Raw genomic sequence first — 23,158 nt, 5'->3', positions numbered from 1 at the left:
ATAAGAAAAAATGTGATTGCCTGGGGATTTCCGAAAGAATATACTTAGCTTATATTCCTTGCGGTTTAGAGATGATTGAATGTCCCTATGAATTTGAACTTAAGAAAAATGGGAAAGACCTTCCAGCTGAGAATAAGTGATCTCCCTCGATTTTCAGAAATAAAAAATCTGAAAAATTTTAAAGAAAATTAATCTCGTTCAGGAAGCCTAAAGGTTTATTGAGAATCAGCTAGAATCCCTAAAAGTATGCTTTAAATCTACTACATGAATATACCACTGTCATTTATGCCTAGACCTTCAGCACCAAAATATTTTTAAGAAATAAAATCGATAGACGAAAGGGCTGGACCTAGTTACACTAGTTCCTTTCACCTTTTTTTAATATTTTCGTAAGTCTCTTTACTTCAAAATGTCCGTAAAAAACACCTTTTCATTTTCTATAATTTCATAGATAAATAATCAGATAAAACAAATATAGGATCCTGCAAAAAATCATAAAATGTTCTTAAAATTGGATCAGCTGTTGTCAATCCATAATCCCTTAAAGTATGCTTTTAATCATCTAAGTCCGTACATCCCTGCCAGTTAGGCCTGCACTTTCAACGTATATTTGTTTTAAACAAATGAAGTGGATAAACGAAAGGTCTGTGGTCCCTAAAGTATGCTTTAAATCACCTAAGTGATTACACCCCTACCAATTAGGCCTGGACTTTCAGCACCAAATTTTTTTTTTACAAATCTTTATTTCCTGTGTCCGAAACAAAATACTTTTACATTTCGGAGATGCTCTCAATTTCGAAAACCCTGACATCACATAAGAGAGAGAGAGAGAGAGAGAGATACATGTTCCAGCCAGATAATCAAAAAATTCATACTCCCTAAAAGTATGCTTTAAATCATCTAAGTTCTTATATCCCGACCAGTTGATGAAGGTATTCGAGGGTACATGATTTCCACTGATTTCCCTTATTTTTTATACCCTCAGTCGTGTGGCTACTGAAGGTATATATCGTTTGATATGGCCACACTGTTTCTCATCCAGATAACGCTTGTAGACCTCATTTTTCCTTGGTCGTAAGCCATTTTAGGACATTTGGAGTCTATTTAGTGATGTTAGTCCGTCTAAAGGTAGGATCCTAACTTGAGATTTTTCTTTTTTGATTTCATCAAACTTAGATCAAGTTCGAAGATTGTGAAAAATCGTCCGCTGAGGGTGGTCTTCTGTCTATGGACCTTTGACATAAGGTCGCTCCGTAGAAGACGTATGGAAAGCCTTCTATCTGTTGTAGATTTGTGGATGGTATTCTGTTAGCAAACGATATGTGGAAGGTATTCTATCTTTAGGAACTCTATGAAAGTTATTTTCTCCTTAGAAGACCTATGGAAGACCTTTGTGGAATGTATTCGATACACAGAATATTTTGGGATAACTTCCATCTATAGGGGTTCTGTAGGATCCCTGACTATAAGATACCATTGGAAGGTATTTAATCTATAGAAGACCTGTGAAAATTCTTCGATTTGTAGATAGCGATATTCTCGGCCGATCGCCTTGGTCGACTTTTATATGGCCTCTTCGGATTAGAAAGAGCCTTACCAGTCGAAAATTTTTCGTATAAACGCTTAATGGTGTTCTTAGAAGGCGCACTTCTCACATTTTTTAATGTTTTAAAAGCACGTTGAGTTTTCACAATTGACTTCTTCTGTTGAATGTAAATTTCAACTATTTCAGAGCGCTCGCGTGGCGTGTATTGGTTCATGGTAAAAATCTGCTTGGACTGACGCTTCAAACGCGGTATGTCATTAAGCGATGTGACATCTCTGTCAAAAGTTATGGCGTTGCCAGATGGGTCCGTCGAATATGGACAACCCTGTATATAAAGCGAAATAAGTATCTGAACTAAATCGAACTACTCCTTCCGAAAATTCTTCCACAAATGATCAAATTCAAACCTATTATAGAATGCGAAATGATTTTGTGATTTCCTTCGGATTTTCTTTATTCCAAAATTTCAAACGGCAAAATGTCCGAAGCGAAGATGAGATATCTGGGTCCAATTCTTCTACTATCTTCAAAAAAAAAAAAAAAAAAAAAAAAAAAAAAAAAAAAAAATATTTCGAAGCATCTAATTTAGTTGAAATTTTGCACTTCGTAATATTTACACCAGCTCGGGATCATTTGCAAGATTAACCCTTCCTTTTGGAACCCTTTCTGCGAGAGGTCAACACTTTCAAGAATAATGACTTTTAAGAAAATCTGAATTTAATGTCAGATTTTCTTCATCCTAAGCACATATCAATATTTCAACCAGTTCCAAGTAAAAATTCATTTTAGTAAGCTAAGAAGGTTTTTTATTTTTTTTTTTAATTTATTTTAGAAAGCTAATTAGGGTTTTCAATAATTCCAGAAACAAATTCAATTTTTAGTAACAATAAATTGACGTTAGTTCACGATTTATTTTTATATCTGCCTGCAAATCGACCTATTTCTAACTTAGGCCCTCTTCATAATGGCATATTCAATAATAAAAGCAAATGCCCTTTTGTAGATTCTGTAATATGGACGCAATCAGCTGTTTTCAATTCGCAATCCCTAAAAGTATACTATGAAAGCATTTTCGTTTCTTTCTCTCCTCCAAAAAAATCCTCAGTTAGTAGAGGATAACATGTCCCATTAAAAGCTAACACACCTCATTTTCTCTCAGAAGAGAAATATACCTATTCCAATTTTGATCCAATGGTAATCAGGTGCTTCAAATTCGTCATCCCTAAAAGTATGCTTTAAAAAACATCTACGTTCTTTCAACATCTACACAAAATGGAATTTAGAAGAGGATTAGTAGGCATTAAAGGCTAACGTTTTTAATTTTTTTTTCGAAGAAAAGGTATCCCTTTCCATCTTTATCCATTGAGATAAATAGTGGATAATATGTTAGTTATTCTTAGGATACCAAAAACCTCTTCAAATAGATGAATTATGTAATAAAAGGCGATAAAGTTTTTTTTGTAAATTTTATGCCTGCTCTCCTAGTTTTGATGGTTGATTATTTGTCTAAAGCAGATTGAGGCAAGATACCGCACAAATCTCTCCCAAATGCAAATTAAGTCATTAATAAACTCTTGGCTCACACATTACCAAATACAAGAAGAGATAAAAATCGGTTTTTTGCTTCACGATGGCCTACAATCGATATGGCATAGAGTCGCATGTTCTCCCAATTTTTTTAATCTCTCATCATTTTATTATGGTTCTGATGTGTGTGGGGAGAATTACACTCGCTGAGAGCATGGGTGCCAGCATTTGTCTAAGCCTGGTCGAGGTACTTATTAAGTTCTAATGTTTACAGTGGTTCTCAGTTTCATATCCTAAGGCAGGTTTAAAAAATAACATGAAATTCAATTTTAAAACGTTGAATAATCACAAATAAAGAAAATTAGATCCAGTCAGCTGTTTCTGATTTATGATCCCTAAAAATATGCTATACATTATGTAAAATAAATTTTGTTTGAGCTTTATTTGTTACTAATTCATTTCTTTCTCTTCCTTTCTTTCCATTTCAGATGTTCCAAGGCTATTTTGATATTGTAAACCCTGCCATAATTTCCAAACCACACATACACACATCACGTCACTCACACCTAAACATAATGTCACATCAATCCATACCTATGAGATTTAGGTAATGTAATCGTCAAAAAAAAAAAAAAAATAAGAGAAACGCTGTTCAAACGCTCAAGTGTGCCATACCATCAGCAAATTCTTATCGAAACCAGAAAAGCCCAAAAGCCAACAACGGTCACAACGAATCATTGTACAAGAGACAACCTCTGCAGAGCTAGAAATCCGAGCCTTCCACAAGAAATCAACTGAGATTAAAGTGCCTTTTTTTAAATAAGTTTACACACATCCAATACATTATTCGTTTATAAGCCACATTTTTTCGTATATTAAGGACTACATTTAAGTTTTTTTTGTTTTATACCATAAGGAGCCATTAAGTATAGAAACAACAACAACATACTCATTATCTACAACAACATTCCATTCGTCAAAAAAAAAAAAAAAACATTCCACGCGGATAAGGTCCTTACTCCGTTCACATACTCCATCCAGTACCAGCAACAACTGGCAAGTGCAATTCACAAAAATCTTCCATAAATAACAGAAACGGATCAGCTTTACCAGACTCACCCTCCTAGGATTCCAAGAATCATCCATAACTTTGCTTTAATCACTCTCTACGCTGGCATAAGATGTCCTCATCATCTCCGGTCACGACCAGTGTCATTACCGCCAACGAACTTGCTTTAACGGCCCAAGCGAATATGCATCACCGGGCTGCCCACATGCATGAAGCCCCCCTCTCGCCAGCACGTGCCAATTCAGTATCAGTGGCTGGAGCCACAGGAACCACAACGGGCAACATTGTCACCACCACCAGTATTTCGAATTCTGGACAAACGGCCAATGGTATACCCATGATATCGCCCGAAGCCATGCACCACTCGTCACCGGATAGTCCACAACCAGAATTGGCCACCATGACCAATGTAAATGTGCTCGATCTGCACACTGACTCCTCCAAGTTATACGACAAAGATGCTGTCTTCATATACGAAAGCCCCAAAGTGGTAATGACAGGGGGTGGTGGAGGTCCCCAGGATGATCATGTCATTGATGCTCGCATGGTGGCCCAACTGAATCAGCAGCAGGCAGCCGTGCAGACGGCCCATGAAAATCAACCCTTGGCCAAAATAGAATTCGATGAAAATCAAATAATTCGAGTTGTCGGACCCAATGGTGAGCAACAACAAATCATCTCCCGGGAAATCATTAACGGCGAACATCACATTCTGTCACGCAATGAGGCCGGTGAACACATTCTAACACGCATTGTCAGTGACCCCTCGAAACTGATGCCCAACGACAATGCCGTGGCAGCAGCCATGTTTAATCAAGCCCAAAAAATGGCCAATGATCATGCCGTCTATCAAACATCTCCCCTGGACGCCTCCGTTTTGCAGCATTACGACACCGAGGCTGTGGTCAAGACCGAGGTTGATATCTACGATGATCCGAAGAAACAAAATTCCGGACAAATTATATACACCACATCGGGCCCAGATCCGGGAAATCCCAAACATTTATCGCACTTACCGATGGGTGCCAAATTGGATCCGGACATGTATCCCACAGATAAACACATCGATTTAATCTACAACGATGGCAATAAGACGGTGATCTACACAACAACGGATCAAAAGGGTTTGGAAATTTATTCGGGCAGTGATTTGAGTGGCCTTGTGGCTGACGGCCAGGTTGTGGTCCAGGGTGGTTTACAATATGCTGGACATGGTGGACCAGGAGGTCAGCCAGTTTACATTGTGGCCGATGGTGCTCTACCGCCGGGTGTGGAAAGTCATATTCAGAGGTAAGTGAAAAAGAAAAATTATGTTTTTGATTATTTAAATTTTAGGACAGGGTTTTTTTAGTGTTTCAGTGCAAAGAACTTTTAAGTATTTCTAATCTTCGTTGAACATGTATCCTTTTTGTGGTATTTTCTTATATACGAAAGAAAAATGCAGTATGTAGCCTGGATTTGACCCAGCAGTTTTATAAAATTTGTTAAAAATTTACCTTTTAATGTCCGAAATAGCGGAAAAATCATGACATCGTCCCAAAAAAACCTATCCCAGAATATTTCCTTGTTCATTAAATAGATAAAAGCAGGCTCAACCCTATAAAAGTGTGACCTCTGTTAGATTATAACGTGATGGTATGTCACAATATGGTGACACAACATATTTTTTCCACTACCAACGCCATCTATTGAATTAAAGTAACAATGAAATGTCAAATTTTACATCATATATCCTTGTATATGGTCTTTTTCTATCCTATCCTATCATGATCAGACAATTACCTCCTTATGGAACTGCGAAAGGGTCATGCCTTGGCTAAATTATGATTTCCCCCTAAAATGAAGCATATTTTTAGGGATTTTTGAAGAAAACAGCTGATTGCACCTCATTGTCGAGTTATTAATCGAAATTGTATACTTCCTAAGCATTTTTGTCTTGACCCATGGGTTTTTCTTTCAATTTAAATAATTTTATAGACATTTCTTGAGTTATAGATCTTATTGTATCCTCCTTATCTGATTTTAAAGTTTTGTAATTCATAAATTTGTCCTTCATATAATTTGCTTTACATAAATTCTTTAGAAAACCCGTGTCAGATATTTGATCTGTAGTCAAACTTTGCAGGTATTTTTTTCTCTAAAAAAAAACTGGGCAGTCGTGTCGATGCTTTTTAGATTATCTGAAATGAAGCTGGTTCTTCGATTCCCCACCTCCCATGCCTCCCATGCTAACTGGTCTAATCGTTTCCTTTACATTTCCCTATCCTTTATTTCGATCTTTCACTTAGTTCGTCCATTAATTGTGTTCACTCTTTTAAACAAATCAAGTCGATGAAAAAAGAACCGCATCATATAACGATATTTCCTTTCACAAAATCGTTTATTTGAAATACTTTCTACGGGTGAAATGGTAAAATACTAACCCAGTCAGCTGTTTTTATCATTTTCTCCCTAAAAATAGGCAACATTTAAAATAGAAAATATATGGTAGTCAATCTTAAGATATTTCTCTGGGGTTTTTCGGAAATTATGGTTTATATTGGCAGAAAAATTATTAGCTTTTCCAATATTTGTAGAATTTATCTGTCAACATAACCTATAAAAATGATATTCTACCTGGGAGCACTATCTGAAATTATAATATATAAAATTTTCACACATAAAATAATCGTATTTAAATATAATCATGCTATAGAAAATAATAGCTAGAGATGTTGTACAGATGGATTCTTTGAAATCGATTATATGAAGCAATCCTTTTCAAGGAATTCCCAAAAATATGCTTTGCTTCATTAATAATTCAAGTTTAGTGGAATCGTTAACCAATTTCAGCATTTATTATAGCAAAGACATTAAGACCTTAAGATGGTACATCTCATAGCCAATAGGTGACACCAAGTGTCATGGAAAGATTTCGATGCCTTTGAATATTTTTAATTCCCATTTAAATGTGGAAATTTTATGGTGCACAAACTTAGTCCTTTATAAAAAAGAAGCTTTTATATTTTTTGGCTTAATGTGATGATGATAGGACTCAATCAGCTGTTTACTCAAGGAATTCCTAAAAGTATACTTTGATTTATTAATGGTTTAAAATTAGTCGAACAACAAACCAGTTTTAATATCTTTTTTTTAGCGAAGACATGAATAAAATAACATGGTATATCTCATTGCCAACAGTTATAAATAGATGGCACTAAGTATCATGAAGACTTCGGGCCGCTGAGTATTTTAATTTTCCATGGAAATGTGGAAGTCGCATGAAGCAAATACTATAGTCTTTTATAAAAAAAGTTCATTGCATAGTATATAGAGCATTCTGCAGATAGACGACATTACCAAGAATAGACGACATTACCAAGAATATCTTCATCCTAAAGTCCTTCAGTGGATCTTATACATATAGTAGCCTTTTTTTTTACTATTTCTTGGAATCCTAACCTCCCATTCTGGCTCTTCTCTTACTTTAAAAGATTCTAAAATTGTTCTTGCTTATTCAAATTGAAGCTAAAACTTAAGCCTTAGTGGCCAAATTGTTAGTAATGCACAGTTTTTCCATTCCGTGGCCGATTATATGATGCAATCAGCTGTTCACTTAAGGAAATATTTTGATAACAATTTAAATTCAGTCGAAACACGAACCAGTTTCAGCATCTGCCTAAGTAAAGACACACACAAAATAAGACATCCATGAATTTACAGTAGATGGAGCTAAATATCCAAAATAGATAACCACGACACCTCATTTAAGTAATTAACAAATTTTAAATCTTCAAAAAAGCGTCTCGTTTAGCCATTCTATGGATGGGTTACATTCCCAAGATCGTCTTCGTAAAGTCCTCCAGTGTGTCTTTTATCGATAGTAGACTTCTATACTTTCTCTATAAATAGTATGGAGGCTAGAGCGCTTTATGGCCATTTTCCCATATTAGAAAATCTTAACATCAACATAAGTAAAATTGCAAGTTTATGGCGAACAATTTTACTACAGATGGCGTTAAATTTTATAAGAAAATATAACAGCAATTCAACATTTAAAATCAACTCGAAAATTTCAAAAATTGTTTTGCTCAAGCTTTTTCAAGACCTCTATTTTTAAATCACATCATAATACAAAAAAGTAGGTACAGGTGATTTTCCCGATTAGATAAGGTAATAGCTGTGTTCTCAAAGAATGCCTAAAAATAGACTTCGGTTTTCATAATTTAGTAAGTTAGTCTGAACATTCTCCACTCCAAGAGAATGGGGAAGATAATTTTCTAAACCTGACAAGAGATGGCTTCGAATGTTATGAAAAGATGTGGCGACAATTCCATATTTATAATTTCCAAGAAAATGATAGAAAAATCAAGACACGACTTCTCAAGCTCTTCCTAAAAATAAATAGATTACAAAAAATTAGTTGGTACACCTTTTAAGGTGATTGGACCGATACGAGAAGGTAATCAGCTGTTTTCTCAAAGAATGCTTAAAAATAGGCTTCGGATTTCAAACGTTATTAAGTAAATCTGGACATGATCCACATTTGACATCATACATACATGCAAAAGAATGCGGAAGTTCATATTGAAAATTTAAGAACAGATGGTGTAAAATGTAATGGCTAGACATGGTGGCAATTCCATATTTATAATTTCCTACAATAAAAATCAAGAGGCGATTATTTGTTCTACTTAAGCTCCTTCTAAGGTAATCAGCTGTTTTCTCAAAAGTTGCCTAAAAATAGGCTTCGGATTTTAAACTTTATTGAGTTAATCTGGACATTATCCACTTCCGACATATATTTAAGCAAAGACATAAATGCAAGAGAATGGTGAAGTTCATTCTTCAGATGTGACAGCAGATTGCGTTAAATGTCATGACAAGCTATGGCGGCAATTTCATATTTATAATTTCCTCGAAAATAAAAAAAATCATGGGCGATTAGTTGTTCCTCTCAAGCTCTTTCCAAAAATAAACGGATATCAAAAATAGTAATTTTTGGTGATTGGCCCGATTATAGAAGGTGATCAGCTGTTTTCTCAAAGCATGGCTTCGGAATTTATACAATATTGACCTAGTCTGGATATGATAAATTTTTGACATATATATTTAAGCAAAGATATAAATGCAAAAGAATAGGGAAGCTCATACTGAAAGTGTGACTACAGATGGCGTTAAACGACAGATGGCGGCGACATGGTGGCAATTGCTTATTTTAAATTTCCCAGCAAAAAAAATCAACAATTTATTTATTAGAAAATTAAATTCATTTGTCCATAGTTCTGCACTCTGAAGAATAACCATTTATTTTTAGTTTGAATTTTCCCAGTTTTTATTTAAGATTTCTAGGTTTTCATCTACTTTTCTCAACCATCCCTTAAAAATATTTAAAAATCTTCACCTTTGAAATCGGGTATAAAGTTCATTCTCCTACTCTGCGGGAATTTATTTTAGTATTTCATTAAAGAATCTTCGGGAAAACCACAAAATGGGGACGTGATGATGTTGGGAATACTTTTGCCATTGGTTTTTTTTTGTGTTTCTACTCCTTCCAATGTCGAAAATACCTGCCAAATGTTTGGAAAAAGCCACAACATGCATTGCATTCGCAACTAAACATCCTTTCTAAATGTAAATAAAAAAACTAGGATTCGTTAGTTGATGTCTCGCAACAAATGAGACAAACAACAGATTTCCTTTCCTCATTTGCATCTGCCTTGGCTGGCCTCCTGTTTTTAGTATTCTTCTCCAAAGACTAAAAAGAGGAGGGGAAACTCTTAGTTTAGAAGTAGCCAAGGAAGCGGCGGCATTGGTCTTGGGTCGGTGTTGTTAAATGATAAATCGCATGCATAGCTGGAAGTCAATCGTATAAAATCTACGCAGCTGCGTCATGCAAACCTTTTGGCTGCTGCAGCCAACAAATGGACAGATCGAAAAAAAAAAAAACAACAGAGTCAGGCAATTGAAGCTTAGCATATTATTGTACTTAGAATACAACAACAACAATGAAAACGACGAGAGAATAAAATAGTTGTTTTGTTGTGTTGGTGTTTGGTGTTGTTTTGAGAATCAAAAGCCATGCAATAACATTGCTCATGCAATCCATCTATTCGAGTGTTGCCAAATACAAATGCCTCACTCCCGCCTCCTTTCCTGCCACTCAAGGAAACTTTGGCCATCAACCTCCTCGTCTTCATCATCATGATCGTCTCTGAACGAAACAACTACCACTTCAGCAACATCATCCCATACATCTCAACTAACATACATTACGGAAATGCAATTTTGTCATTATTTATGGATGTATAAATCGGCTGGGTTGCATGCAGCAAGCGAGTGCGGCGGACTGACTGGCTGTTTGCATCTCTCACAGCCGTTGGTTTGGTATGACCACAAAAATATTCCAGAGGGGCGGGAGATGGTTTGGTGTTTCGTTTGAAACATAGTTCATGCAAGAGGTGTTGGTGCCACCACTCTTGGCTGGATGCGGCTGCTAACGGTTTAAACTTTTTAGATTAATTTCTATTCAAATTTTTATTACCAACATTGTGGGGCCAAGAAAGGATGCTGTCCGGCATTCACAGTCACAGCCAAGCCATAACAGTAACTTCAGAATGTCAAGGAAGCCCAGGTTTTGAGGTTGCAACATATCTCTTGGTGGAATAAAAAACACACACACACAAAGCAAAGAAAACGGATCCGGGCGCGCCTACTTAAAAATTCGTAGCACATCAAATATTTGCTGTTGTTGTTGATTTTTTTGTTATTTTGAAACGATGAAAACCGACGACAAACTATAAAACTGAAGAAGAGAAAGAAGACAAAATGTTGCAAGCAAACATTTCATTCAACAGCATCGAGACAAAACACACAACCACAACCCCACCGAACGAAGACGACGACAACAAACGGTACAAATGTCCATAGATGACGCTGGTGCTGCTGCTGCCGCGATGATGGCCGCCACAACATTTGCCGGAGACATGTAAAAAGCTAATTAACAGCATCATGAAACTAACGAGATGTATAGCAACAACAACGACAACAGCAGCAACAAATCAAATGTATCTGACGAATGAATTTAACCGCTAAACTGACGCATATAGCAAACTAACAGACTGAATGGAATGACTGGCTAGCTGGCGAACTGACTGGCAAAGTAGGCGAACAGCCGAATGGTCTGTCGCTTTGCCATTCTAGCAATCCAACAACCATGCCAGCTATCCAGCCAATCATCATCATCATCAGGTCAATCCATGTGGGGTGCTCCCAATCAAATAACGAAATTTACTTTTGTATCATTGATCTGACTCTCCTCTTCTTCCCCTCTCTGTTGTGTCATTCCACAGCGGAGTTTGATAAACCATAGCTGAGAATTGTGTCTCCCCAGACAATACCACAAATGCAATAATTTATTACACACGAAAACAATTAAAGTAAAAGTCCAGTCCAGACATTCATGGGCAGTTAATATATGGATCATAATTATGAAAGTCGTTGGTTCGGGGGAGCGGAATCAATTTCAATCAACATTTTATGGCACAACCGCAGAATAATGAAAGTTTGAACAATTTTTCTATAGAAGACCAGACCTTTAACCAGACCAGGTTTTTGGGAGCTCTTCTATCTATAGAAGACCCGTAGAAGGTACTTCACCTTGGTGGACCTGTGAGAGGACGTAGATCTATAGAAGATCGGTAGAACTTTCTTCTTTAGGAGACCTTAAAATAACCTTTAACTAGTAGAGATTTCTGGAAGCTGTTCTATCTATTGATGACCGGTAGAAGGTTCTTCTCCTTGGAGGACCCGTGAGAGGACGTCACTCTATAGAAGACCGAGAGATCTTTCCTCTATCGATGTGTTGAAGAAATCCTTTCCATACTACTCCCGTGGAAGCTCTCCTCTCCATTGAAGACCTGTAAAAGGAGTTCTCTCAATAGAAGGCTCTAAGGAAGATTAGTAGAAGGTATTCTCTTCTCTGAGGGTGTAGAATGTTTTTTACCCAGAGAAGACGATGTAGAAGGTCTTATTTCTATCTAATATGAGCAGTGAAAGGCACTTATCCTTGGAGAGACGCCGTTTTTTTTAAATATTTTCTTCATCGAAGTCTTAAAGAGATCTTCTCCATAGAACTCCTGTGAAAAGCCCCCTCTCCATTTAAGACCTTTAAAAGGAGTTCTCTCAATAGAAGGCTTCCTTTCCAAAGAGAGCCTGTCGAAAAACTTATTTTCATAGAAGAAGGTATACTCTACACAGAAAAACTCTAGAAAGCCTTCTAAGGTCTGTAAAGGCTCTCTAAGGAAGATTTGTAGAAGGTCTTCTCTTCTCTGATAGTGTAAAATGTTTTTTACCCAGAGAAGACTTGTTTAAGACAGTATCTCTATAGAGAGATGCAGAAGGTCTTATTTCTATCTATACATGAGCAGTGGAAGGAACTTCTACTTGGAGAGACGCGGCTTTTTTTTAAAAATAGGTTCTTTATCGAAGTCTTAAAGAGATCTTATCCATAGAACTCCTGTGAAAAGCGCCCTCTCCATTTAAGTCCGAAAAAGTAGTTCTCTCAATAGAAGACTGCGTTTCCATAGAGATTCTGTCGAATAACTTATTTTCCTAAAAGGAGGTCTAATCTATACAAAAAAAAAAAAAAAAAAAAACTCTAGAAAGCCTTCTAAAGTCTGTAAAGGACCTACTTTCTAAGGAAGATTTGTAGAAAATCTCCTCTTCTCAGTAGAGGGTTATTTCCCAAGAATAAAAAATATTATCACTTTAGAGAGATGTAGAAGGCCTTATCGCCATAGAGAACACGCAACATGTCTTATTTTCATTGGAGAGTTGTCTTCTCTTCATGGAAACCTAGTTTGGAGGTCTTCTCTCCATAAATGACCTGCAGACGTTTTTCTTTCTATAACAGACCTCCTGGAGATCTTTTCTGTATAGGAGATCTGAAGAGGGTTGTCGAAGTTTTTAAAACGTTTTTCACTACCGAAGACCAGCGGAAAGTCTTCACTTCCTATGAGACCTGTAAATGGTGTTCTTTCAATAGAATGCCTCCAATAGATAAACCTGTAAATGGTATTATCTCTGCAGAAAAATGTAGAAGTTTTTCTTTCTATAGGAGACGTGTATCTGTCTTCTTTTCCTTGAGGAGCTGCATAGCATAGAAACCTCTTTGAGGGGTCTCCTTTTCATGGAGGTCCTCTCTATGTAAGGTCCTTTGAAGGTCTTCTCTCCTTAAAGTCATTAAAAGGGGTTTTCTCTATAGAGGGCCTCTAAGATTTTTTTCAGATAGTAATCCTGTAAAAGGCCTTCTCTCCAAATAAGATCTTTAAAATGTTCTGTCTTCAAAGGAGAACCGTGGAATGTCATCTGTCCAAAAAGCACTTAGTAGACCTTCTTTCCTTAGACGACCTATAGAAGGTCTACGCTCCATAGAATGCTTTTATGCATTCTATCCTCTTTGTAATACCTACAGAATACATGCAGAAGTTTACTCTCCATTCTGTAAAATATTTTTCTATACCACAAGAAAACCTCTTGAAGTGTTACTTTCCCTTAATGACCTGTTGAAGGCCTCCTTTTTTGGAAAACTAATGGTTTTCTTTTTCCATAGGAGACTTGTTAAAGGCCTAAAACCTGTAAAAGGTCTTCTCCTCACATATGACCCGTTGAAGGATTTTCTATCATTAGAAATCTTTCCTGCATATAGGATCTATGGAGGTTCTTTTCTCCATAGAAGAACCCTAGAAGGTCGTATCTCCATCGAAATATTTTAAATGTATTCTCTATAGTAGACCCGTGAAAAGTCTCCTCTTCATCTCTTCAAAATGGCCTTATTGGGCCATCTATCCGTAGACGAACTGTGGAAGAACTCCTCTCCATAGAATTTCTTTATGAACTCTTCTTTCCATAGAATACCGCAGAGCGTATGCAGAAATATAATCCCCATCGAAGGTCTGTAAAATATTTTTTTGATAAAGGAAACCTCTTGCAATTTAGCTTTCCCTAAGGCCATCTTATGGTGGTCTTCTTCCAAGTAGACTTATGGAATGCCTACATTCTATAGAAGCAAATTCGTATTATGTTTCCCCTTTGTAGAAGACCTGTTTAAGGTCGTATTTCCATTCAATTCCTATAGAGGGTCCTCTCTCCACTGATCGGTAGAAAATCTTTACTCTATTTGAGACGTTTATACAATCATTAGATTATCTTCTTCCCATAAAAGACATATAGAAGGACTTTTCTCCATAGAGGACTGAGGCGGTCCTGCTATTCATAGAAGAGATGTAGAAGGCCGAATCTGAAAAGAAACCCTGTAAAATTTTATGTCCACTCTTTATTCTTCGTCCACTCTTTATCTTTAGAATGATTTATATCTACAGCAGACCTTTACAGACTCCTATCCTTATACACCTTTAGAAGTTCGTCTAATGAATGTCCTCATATCTTTAAAAACTAATTTAAGTTTCGTATTCTTTTCAACTGAAATTTTTTATACTTATCAACTTTAAAACCTCATTTTTTCATCGTAACCCATTCACAATTCAATGTAAATGATTAAAATCTCCCAAAGATAAGTTGCTTCTCGACACAATCGGCCATTGTAGTCAATAGCTGCGCCATTGCACTCCTTACAACAACTGCATTCCAATAAATTAAGCAGCAGCGTATTTCAAGATATTGATTCTTAAAAATAAGACCGGTACACACCTACTAAATCTATGGCAACAAAGTGTGTCGTATTTGAGAGTGCGACGCAAACTCTGCTTCTTATAATAATTCAAAAATTCTATAACAACAACAATAACAACAATTGACTGCAGTTTAAGCGCTGTAGCCTGCCACTATTGAATTGATATAAATCATTTTGCCAGATTAACCTCCCACCCCCCTCTCTTTGACCGTTTGGCTAAATGATAATCCAAATAATGCAGTGGCGTATGTATGTCTGTCTGTCTGTGGGTCCGTCCGTCTGTCTATCTATTTTGCTGTGTGTCAGAGTGGCAGTGAAACTGGGCTTGTAAGTCTGATTTACGACTGTGTGAATTGTGAAATCGTAACAATGAAACAATTTGTGTAAAATGAGCATAACATTCAGGTGGTACTGTGTTGTGAGGTAGCATTTGTTGTTGTTGTATATTTTTTTATTTTATAAATATACTAACTGACCGATCGACCGTTGCCTGGTCACCACACAGATGATGTTGGATTCGCTACTAGGTCGCACAGTGCAATTGCTTTATAAAGAAATAATGGCACAGTGCTTAGAAACCTAAGTTTCGTTTAGGGCTCAAATTGTAGAAAATTAAAAAGGGAAGGAAACTAAATACAAATTTGACCTATTTTTTTTTCTTGATACGATACAAATGGAATTGAGTTCCTTTTAAGATTTTCTGTCAACATATCAATGTGTACTAAAAAAAGAAGGCCATTAGCAATCCTACCCTTAATGAATACTTTTTAGAACTATCCTATGGACAAATCTCCTAAAAGTTATCTTTAGAAGGAATCCTCTTTAGAGCAACTCTATATATTAAAGGCTTTTTAAATGTCTTCTGCAGGACCTTAATACATGTATTATATTTTGGAAAAATGTTTATGCAGACCTTCTATGGTTTTTTTTATTGGGAGGATATCTTCTACAGGCCTTCTATACATAAAAGACTTTCTAAAGGTAGTCACCTACAGACGTTGATCCATAAGTTTATAAATGGATAAATAATCCCTAAAAGAATTACGTTTGAAAACTAAGAATCAAAGCTCTCAAGATTCCTAAAACAATTTTCTTTAAAAATCTTCGAATGAAGCTCTCAAAAATTTATCCTTAATTTTAAAAATCTACCATAAAAGCTATTCTCAACTTTAAAATAACTCATTTTCAAAATCTACAATAAAAGCTCTGAATAGTTTCAAAAGACTTCTGTATAAATCCTCGGTAAAAGCTTGAAAAAGCTATAAAAGAAGTTTCTTTTAAAATCTACAATAAAGCTTCAACGAGATTCTTTATAAAGCTCTGAATAACCTTAAAATTGTTCTTTAAAAATGGAGAATAGATTAAATGATAGAATGCCCTAAAAAATGGCCGAGAATATGACACTGAATGGCCTCAACATTATTTTTTTAGAATTGAATCTTAAAACCAGCTATAAAAGTTCTGAAGATCCTTAAAGATATTATATTAAATAATCTATGATCAAAGCATTGAAGAGTTAATAGTTAATAAATTTTTTATTAAAAATCACGGTTAAAAAAGTCCATATTAAAGCTCTCCAGATCTTAACAGAATTCGTTTCCGAAAGCTAGGCATAATTTTGAAAAACATTTAAAAAATCCAGAATAAAAGCACTTACGTCTTTAACATAGTTTTCTTTTAAATTCACGATAAAGCTCTGAATAACCTGGAAAATATTGTGCTTTTGAAATTCATGATAAAAACTTTGAATGTCCCACAAAAGGATCAAGAATATGGCCTAAATGACCTTAAAATATTTGTTTTAGAATATAAATTTAAAATCAACTTCACAATTAAAACTTCCAAGATCCGTCAAAAAATTATTTTTAACGATTAAAGATCTCAAGATTCCCAAAAGAAATATCTTTAAAAATCCTCGAAAAATGCCATTCAAATTTTTAAAAGAAATCCCTTTGAAAAACCCTGAAAAACGTCCAAGGGATTCTTTATAAAAATCCACTATGAATGTTGTGGAGAGCTTTGAAAGAAGATCTACAATAAAAGCTCTTAAATGCTTTAACAAAATACTTTATATAATTCGCGATTAAATCTCGCAAGATCCTTAATAGAAGTATCTTATAAAATCCACAATAAAAGCTGTAAAAAGCTTCACAGATTTCTTTATAAATATCTACGATGAAGCTCTGAAACCCCTTTAAAGTACTTCTTATAAAAAATCCACTATTAACGTTACCACAAGACTGCTTCTGCAATCCCCAATAGGAGCTTTTTAAAGATTTAACAGTTTTTTTTTTTTTTTAAATCCACGATTGAAGCTCTCAAGACCTCCAAAAGAACTGTCATTGAAATTTACGATGAATGACCCAAGTTTTCTGCATGGCCTAAAATTTATTAGCCAATTAACAGTCCGGAAACAGGGGGTTCGTTTTTACAATTTTTCTTGTTTCGTAACACTGTTTGCCTTCTTCTCCTTCTTTATTTCAACAAGCCTTTTATCTGCCACTCGAAAACAAAAAGATTAGTAATTGAGAGCAACAGAAAAAAAGCTCACACAGGTGTCAGACTGCTAGGGGGCACCCTTTTCTTGGTTTGCAAATGTTTGTTAAGCTATATGGCTTGCCCTCAGTATGTATAATTTTTTTGTTAGCTAGATGCCTTCATATCCCCTACCACTCCTCTGCCTACAGCTATCAAAATCATTTTTTATATTTTTCTGTTTTACGTTTGTAATAGCAACATTTGCCATGTTTTTGTTTGTTGTAAATCGTGGTGTGGTGTCTCGAAGATTGTTGTTGGTGTTTGTGTTGAAGCTATAGCTAAAGCACACCAAGCCGATTTGCACCAATTTTGCGTCATAAATAATAATTAAGAGTCTATTATACGCCGTATGCGTTCACATTGTTTTCCCTGCTCTCAATGCAAGCGCCGTCACCATCACTGCCTTTGCCCCCTGTCATTTGGAGTTTATGAGGTTTTCTTTTCGAAAAACATAACTCCAAATAACTGAGTTAAGCTGTGAGTGGCAACTGTAACCAATGACGACTTTGAATTTTTACCTTGCACGATTTGCCTGAACCAAAAAAAAAAAAAAAAAAAAAACGAAAAACATTCGTTCGCCCTCATTGCAATTCCATCATTGGGCCACCTACATGCGTTCAACATTGCACTGACTGACGGAATGACTGGCTGCCTGTTTGTTTGCCTCTTACTGTGTGCATATTGTTCGGCTAAGTGTTTTCCAGTGTGGGGCTGATGAATTCAAATTAAATTTAATTACCATTTTTGTGGAGTGAAGAAACCCCGAGTTTAGATTTTCAATTAGCAATGGTTTTGAATTGGGTTAACTAGAAGCGGGTGCTGTTGATAACCTTTGGCTGATTTGATACGCCATGATTTAATTGCATAAAAAATAGGAACGGATTTTACAAACATGGGAACTGTGAATTATTGCAATATCCTCCTTGATTGGATATTTTATAAGCTTTCGGTTTTCTTTTTCTTTAATGAAAGGTTAGGATCATTAGAATGTCACCGGTTAGATTCCCATAGTACAGCAAGTTCTGGGTGATTTTAGATCATTTTTCAGAGATTTTTTATTTAATATGAAAATATGTCCAAAAAATTTTTATCTGAATTATCTAAGCAACAAATTCGCCTTTACCATAATGACATTAAAAATATTATTCAAAAATCTACGATTGTACCTTCGATCTGATCAATGCTCTCAACTTGAATGATATTAGAAGATATTTCTTTAAAAATATACTATAGAAGCTCTGAATGGCCCTTAAAATTTGTTTTTTAAAAATCCACAGTAAAAGCTCTGAATGACCTTAAAAAATCTTAAAAATTACGTTAAAGGCTCTGAATATCCTTAAAAAATTGTTCTTTAAAAATCCACGATTTAAAGATGGAATACCCCAGTAAAGGAATAAATGACCTCAACATATTTTTTTAGAATTTAAACATAAAGCCTTTGAAGATTCTTAAACGTATTATCTTAAAAAAATCCATGATCAAAGCATTCAGAACTTTTTAAATAATTCTAAAAAGTCCAGGGTTATAAAAATCCTCTATTAAAGCTCTCAACAGCTTAACCGATTTTTCTTCCAAAAGTTAATATTGAAAAGAAAGCATTAAAAAACAATTCAGATAAAAGCTCTTAGTCTTTAGCATAGCTCTGCTATCTTTAAAGGAACTGTGAATATTACACTAAATGACCTGAAAATACTTTTCAGGACATAAATTAAAACCAGGGTGAGATAAAAAAAAAACTGCAACAAAGTCAAACGCCATAATTTTTACATTTATTTTTAATTTTATTGAATCAAAGCAAAAATGTCGGAAATAGCATCAAAATTTAGAATAAGTTTAGATTTATTCGAATTGGTCACCTTTGGCACGAATTATGGCCTTCAAACGGCCAATGAAACCGTCACACGCTGCCCGAATGTTGGTCTGCGGTATTTTGGCTCATTCCCGGCGAAGAGCTTGCTTGAGGTGATCTACACTTTGGTATTTTTTAGTGCCAACCTTGCTTTTCAAAATTCTCCAGACACAATAGTCGAAGGGATTGGTTTCCGGAGATTTTGGTGGCAATTGTGTGCTGGAAATGAAGCGAGGAACCTCATTTTGTAACCATTCTTGGGTGGCGCGTGCTGAGTGCAATGGTGCTGAGTTCTGTTGGAATGTCCAAGGTTTGCGGCCAAAATGTTTGCATGACCAAGGCTTTAATGTACCCTCCAGAATATTTTCGCGATAATATTCGACATTTATTCGATGCTACGGTCGATTAATACGAGCGGAAAGCGACCATCGGCTGTTATGGCGGCCCAAACCATCATCTTGGCCGGCGCTTGAGTTCTGGTGGCCAACCGAAGGTGCACATTTTCAGCTGACCTCTTTGGCAAGTAAACACGATCGTTTTGTTTGTTTACAAACTGCTGGACAACGAATGTTTCCTCATCGAAGGAAACCAATTTCGGCAGTTCACCACTTTCGACCCAGCGAAGCAACTCTTTATCTCCTTTAAGTCTATTTTAATTCTGTTGTTGTTGCGGTGTGAGTTCTTGCACTTTTTGGAATTTCAATGGCTTAACCCTGAGTTAATTTTTCAATATTTGCCGAATGGAATATTGCGATATGTTCAGCTCACGAGCCATTTTTCGGCCACTGCGACGTGGGTTTCGATCATGTTGCTTTTTTTACATTTCGAACCATTTCTCCTGATGTTGCTGAAGTTTTCTTCCGTCCACTTCCTTGACGTCGGGCTACGCTACCAATATCACGGTAACGAGCGATGGTACGAGACACAAAAGATTTTTTCACATTTAAATGCTGGATGCTCTAACGATAGCCACTTGTGGTTTTCCAGCCAAATATAATTAAATCACACTATCATGGTTGAATTTCATCACGAATAACTTTTTTTCTGGAAAATGTTCACCAAAAAGCTTTTGTACGTTTGTAAACTATGTATGAAGCTATCACTGGAATAATTTTAACAGCTGTCGGACGAGTGGTTTAGAAATGAGAACAGTCTGAAGTTGGTTGCAGTTTTTTCATCTCACCCTCTAATTAAAGCCAAATAAATCACTCTTAATTATTGTTATTTAAAAAGCCACGATTAAAGCTTTAAGAAGTCATTTTTGAGATCCTTGGTTAAAGATTTTAAAAATCCGAGATTAAAGATTTTTATTCCTCCTTAAAAATTCATTCTTATAACCCCTCTAATAAAGATTTTAACATCATTTTTTATTAAAATTTATTAAAAATAACAATTAAAGCTCCCAAGAGATTTCAAAGAATTTCTATAAATCCCAGAATTTGATCTCTCAATATCTCTAGCAAAATCTTCGATTGAAGCTCTCAATAGCTTTGAAAAAGCTTTTAAGTAAATCTTTATTAGGGTGCACGTTTATTGAAGCTCTCAGAGATGTGAATAAGTAGAAGACACGATTAAAACACTCACGAGTCTTTCAAAAATTTTTAATGGATGTTTGAATGACCTAGAAATATTATCTCCTTGGAAAATCTATAATAATAGCCCTGAGGAGAATTTGCTTTTTTATACTTATCTGAAAAAATTCCAACAACATTTTCTTAAAAACATAATCAAGAGAGCTTTCGAAAAATTCGGTCTTCCACTTATTTATTAGAAGCAAATAACAATGTTATTAAAGTAGATATAAGCAACTCTTTTCTGGCTCGAATTCTTGTGGCCGATATGAAGAAATGTCCTTATTTTCTAATTTCGTAGATTATGCTTTAGCTAAGTTTTAGATTTTTTTACGATAGTTCTAAAAAATTGAATATATAAATCCACTAGACAAACCTTGTTCTCATTTTGAGTTCCACATAACAATCTGTTTACGTCGACACCTCCCTGCGCAAGCCTAATCCAAAGCTTAATAGTTTTCTTTTATTTTATTAATGTTAGCCATATCATTTTTTCCTACGTTTCTTATGTTCTAAAACTTCCATCGACTGCCAGACTTGTAAAATTAATTCATTGTCTATCTCGGCTAATAAAACACATGTTCTGCAGATTTACCTTCTCTTAGTTGGCTTTCAAGGCACCAACCAGCCATACGAACCACTGCAACCAATGTCCATTGATCGGTCATTACATACATGTGTGATAAAGTTTTGTTGGTTCACAAGTGTTAGATTCACAGCTGATAATCGAAAGGCCATATTTTGACCCCTGGCCTTTTGGACAATCATAAACAAGTGTCGCTTGAAATCATTTGCATGAATTTATCAAATGATTTGGTTTTACTTTACCATTGGCAATGGTCGGGCAGAGTTGGTTTGGTGGTGAATGGAGAATTCTGCCATGTTACGGGTGTTGCTTACATTACCCTGGTCGCGGTTGTTGCGACTCTCTCTCTCCTCGATTGTCTGAACACGCCTGTGTTATGTACAAATCCATGATAATGGCCATCATTTATGTACCCATATTGCTTAACAATCGAACAAACGATCGATCCTTTGGCATAAAGGAAGCGAGACAAAAGAGAGAAAAAAAAAGAAGAAAGAAACAAATCAATGATCTTCGTGGAACGCCAGTAGTACTGTGGGAAGAATGTGCAAGGAGAAAATTTTTGTGCAAAAGGTTTCAGCATTTTTGGTGTCATCTTGTGTTCCGATTTTGGCCGGGATGCACTGTGAAAATATTTCTTTTTAAAATTTTTGGAAATTTATGTCGACCAATGAGGACTTGAATGAGAAGATAATTGGGAAGTGACTTATCTTAAAGTCTTCAATAGGAAGAGGTCTTTTTAAGGTCTCACAGGTGAAAACACCTCCATTAAAGTCTTCAATCTACCTCGTGAAAAAATCTCCATTGAGAACTTCTGTGATAGAAAATCCGGGTTGAGAACTAATATGAGGTCAGAGGCTTCTCTTGAGATCTTCAATAAGAAACCCTCTTTGAGGTCCCACAGGAGAAAATACCTTCATTAAAGTCTTCAATCTACCTCGTAAAAAAATCTCCATTGAGAACTTCTATGATAGAAAATCCGGGTGGAGAACTAATATGAGGTCATTTATCAAAGAAAATCGCCATTGAGACACCTATATTAGCCTTCCCACGGAGTAACCTTATTTGAGGTGTTCAGTAAGAGAAAATTCCCCATTGCGGTCTTCAATGAGAAAATACTCCTTCCTTATCTTGAGGTCTTCTTTAAGAAGAGGCCTCTTTGAGGTCTCGCAGGAGAAAATACCTTCAAAGTTTTCTACTTTAAAGAGACTTAATTTGAGGTGTTCAATAAGAGAGGAGAAAATACTTTATTTAAAGTCTTTTACTTGAAAGAGACTTACCTTGAGGTCTTCGATAAGAAGAAGCCTCTTTGAGGTCTAACAGGAAAAAATAGCTCCACTAAAGTCTTCTATCTACCTCGTGAAAAAATCTCCATTGAGAACTTCTATGATAGAAAATCCGGGTTGAGAACTTATATGAAGTCATTTATGAAAGAAAATCTCCATTGAGACCTCTAAAGTAGCCTTCCCACGCAGTAATCTTCTTTGAGGTGTTCAGTAAGAGAAAACCCCGCATTGCGGTCTTCTATGAGATCTTCTATGGGAGAAGACATTCCTTGACGTTCTCTTTGGGAGAATGCTTTATTTGAAGACTTCTATGAGAGATGTTTTCTATGAGGAAAGTTCTCTTCTGAGGTCCTCTATAAGAGAATACATATTTTATAAGATATGATCTCATTTGAAAGAAGGACTGCTTTAAGCACATTTATAAAAGAACTTTGGATTTTCTATGAGAGAAAATGTCCTTGAGGACTTATATGAGAGAAGACCTCCTTTGTGGTCTCCTATAACAGAAGCCCTA

The 23,158-nt window shown here is 35.7% G+C and overlaps 1 protein-coding gene across 5 annotated transcripts in view; it reads left to right on the top strand.

Moving 5' to 3' along the window:
• Nucleotides 1-23,158, top strand: part of LOC101890862 (protein grainyhead) — a 330,664-nt gene that overhangs the window by 60,243 nt on the left and 247,263 nt on the right. For all 5 annotated transcript variants that reach the window (XM_011298246.3, XM_011298332.3, XM_011298281.3 and 2 more), the window contains exon 2: nucleotides 3,562-5,432. In XM_011298246.3, the coding sequence (XP_011296548.1) occupies nucleotides 4,255-5,432 (1,178 nt within the window). In that variant the 5' untranslated portion in view covers nucleotides 3,562-4,254. The remainder of the gene's footprint in view (nucleotides 1-3,561; nucleotides 5,433-23,158) is intronic.

Source organism: Musca domestica, unplaced genomic scaffold, assembly GCF_030504385.1.
Source record: "Musca domestica strain aabys unplaced genomic scaffold, Musca_domestica.polishedcontigs.V.1.1 8, whole genome shotgun sequence".
Taxonomy (NCBI): domain Eukaryota; kingdom Metazoa; phylum Arthropoda; class Insecta; order Diptera; family Muscidae; genus Musca; species Musca domestica.
The sequence above is the reverse complement of the archived record's forward strand: the minus strand, read 5'-3'. Positions and strand labels throughout refer to the sequence as shown.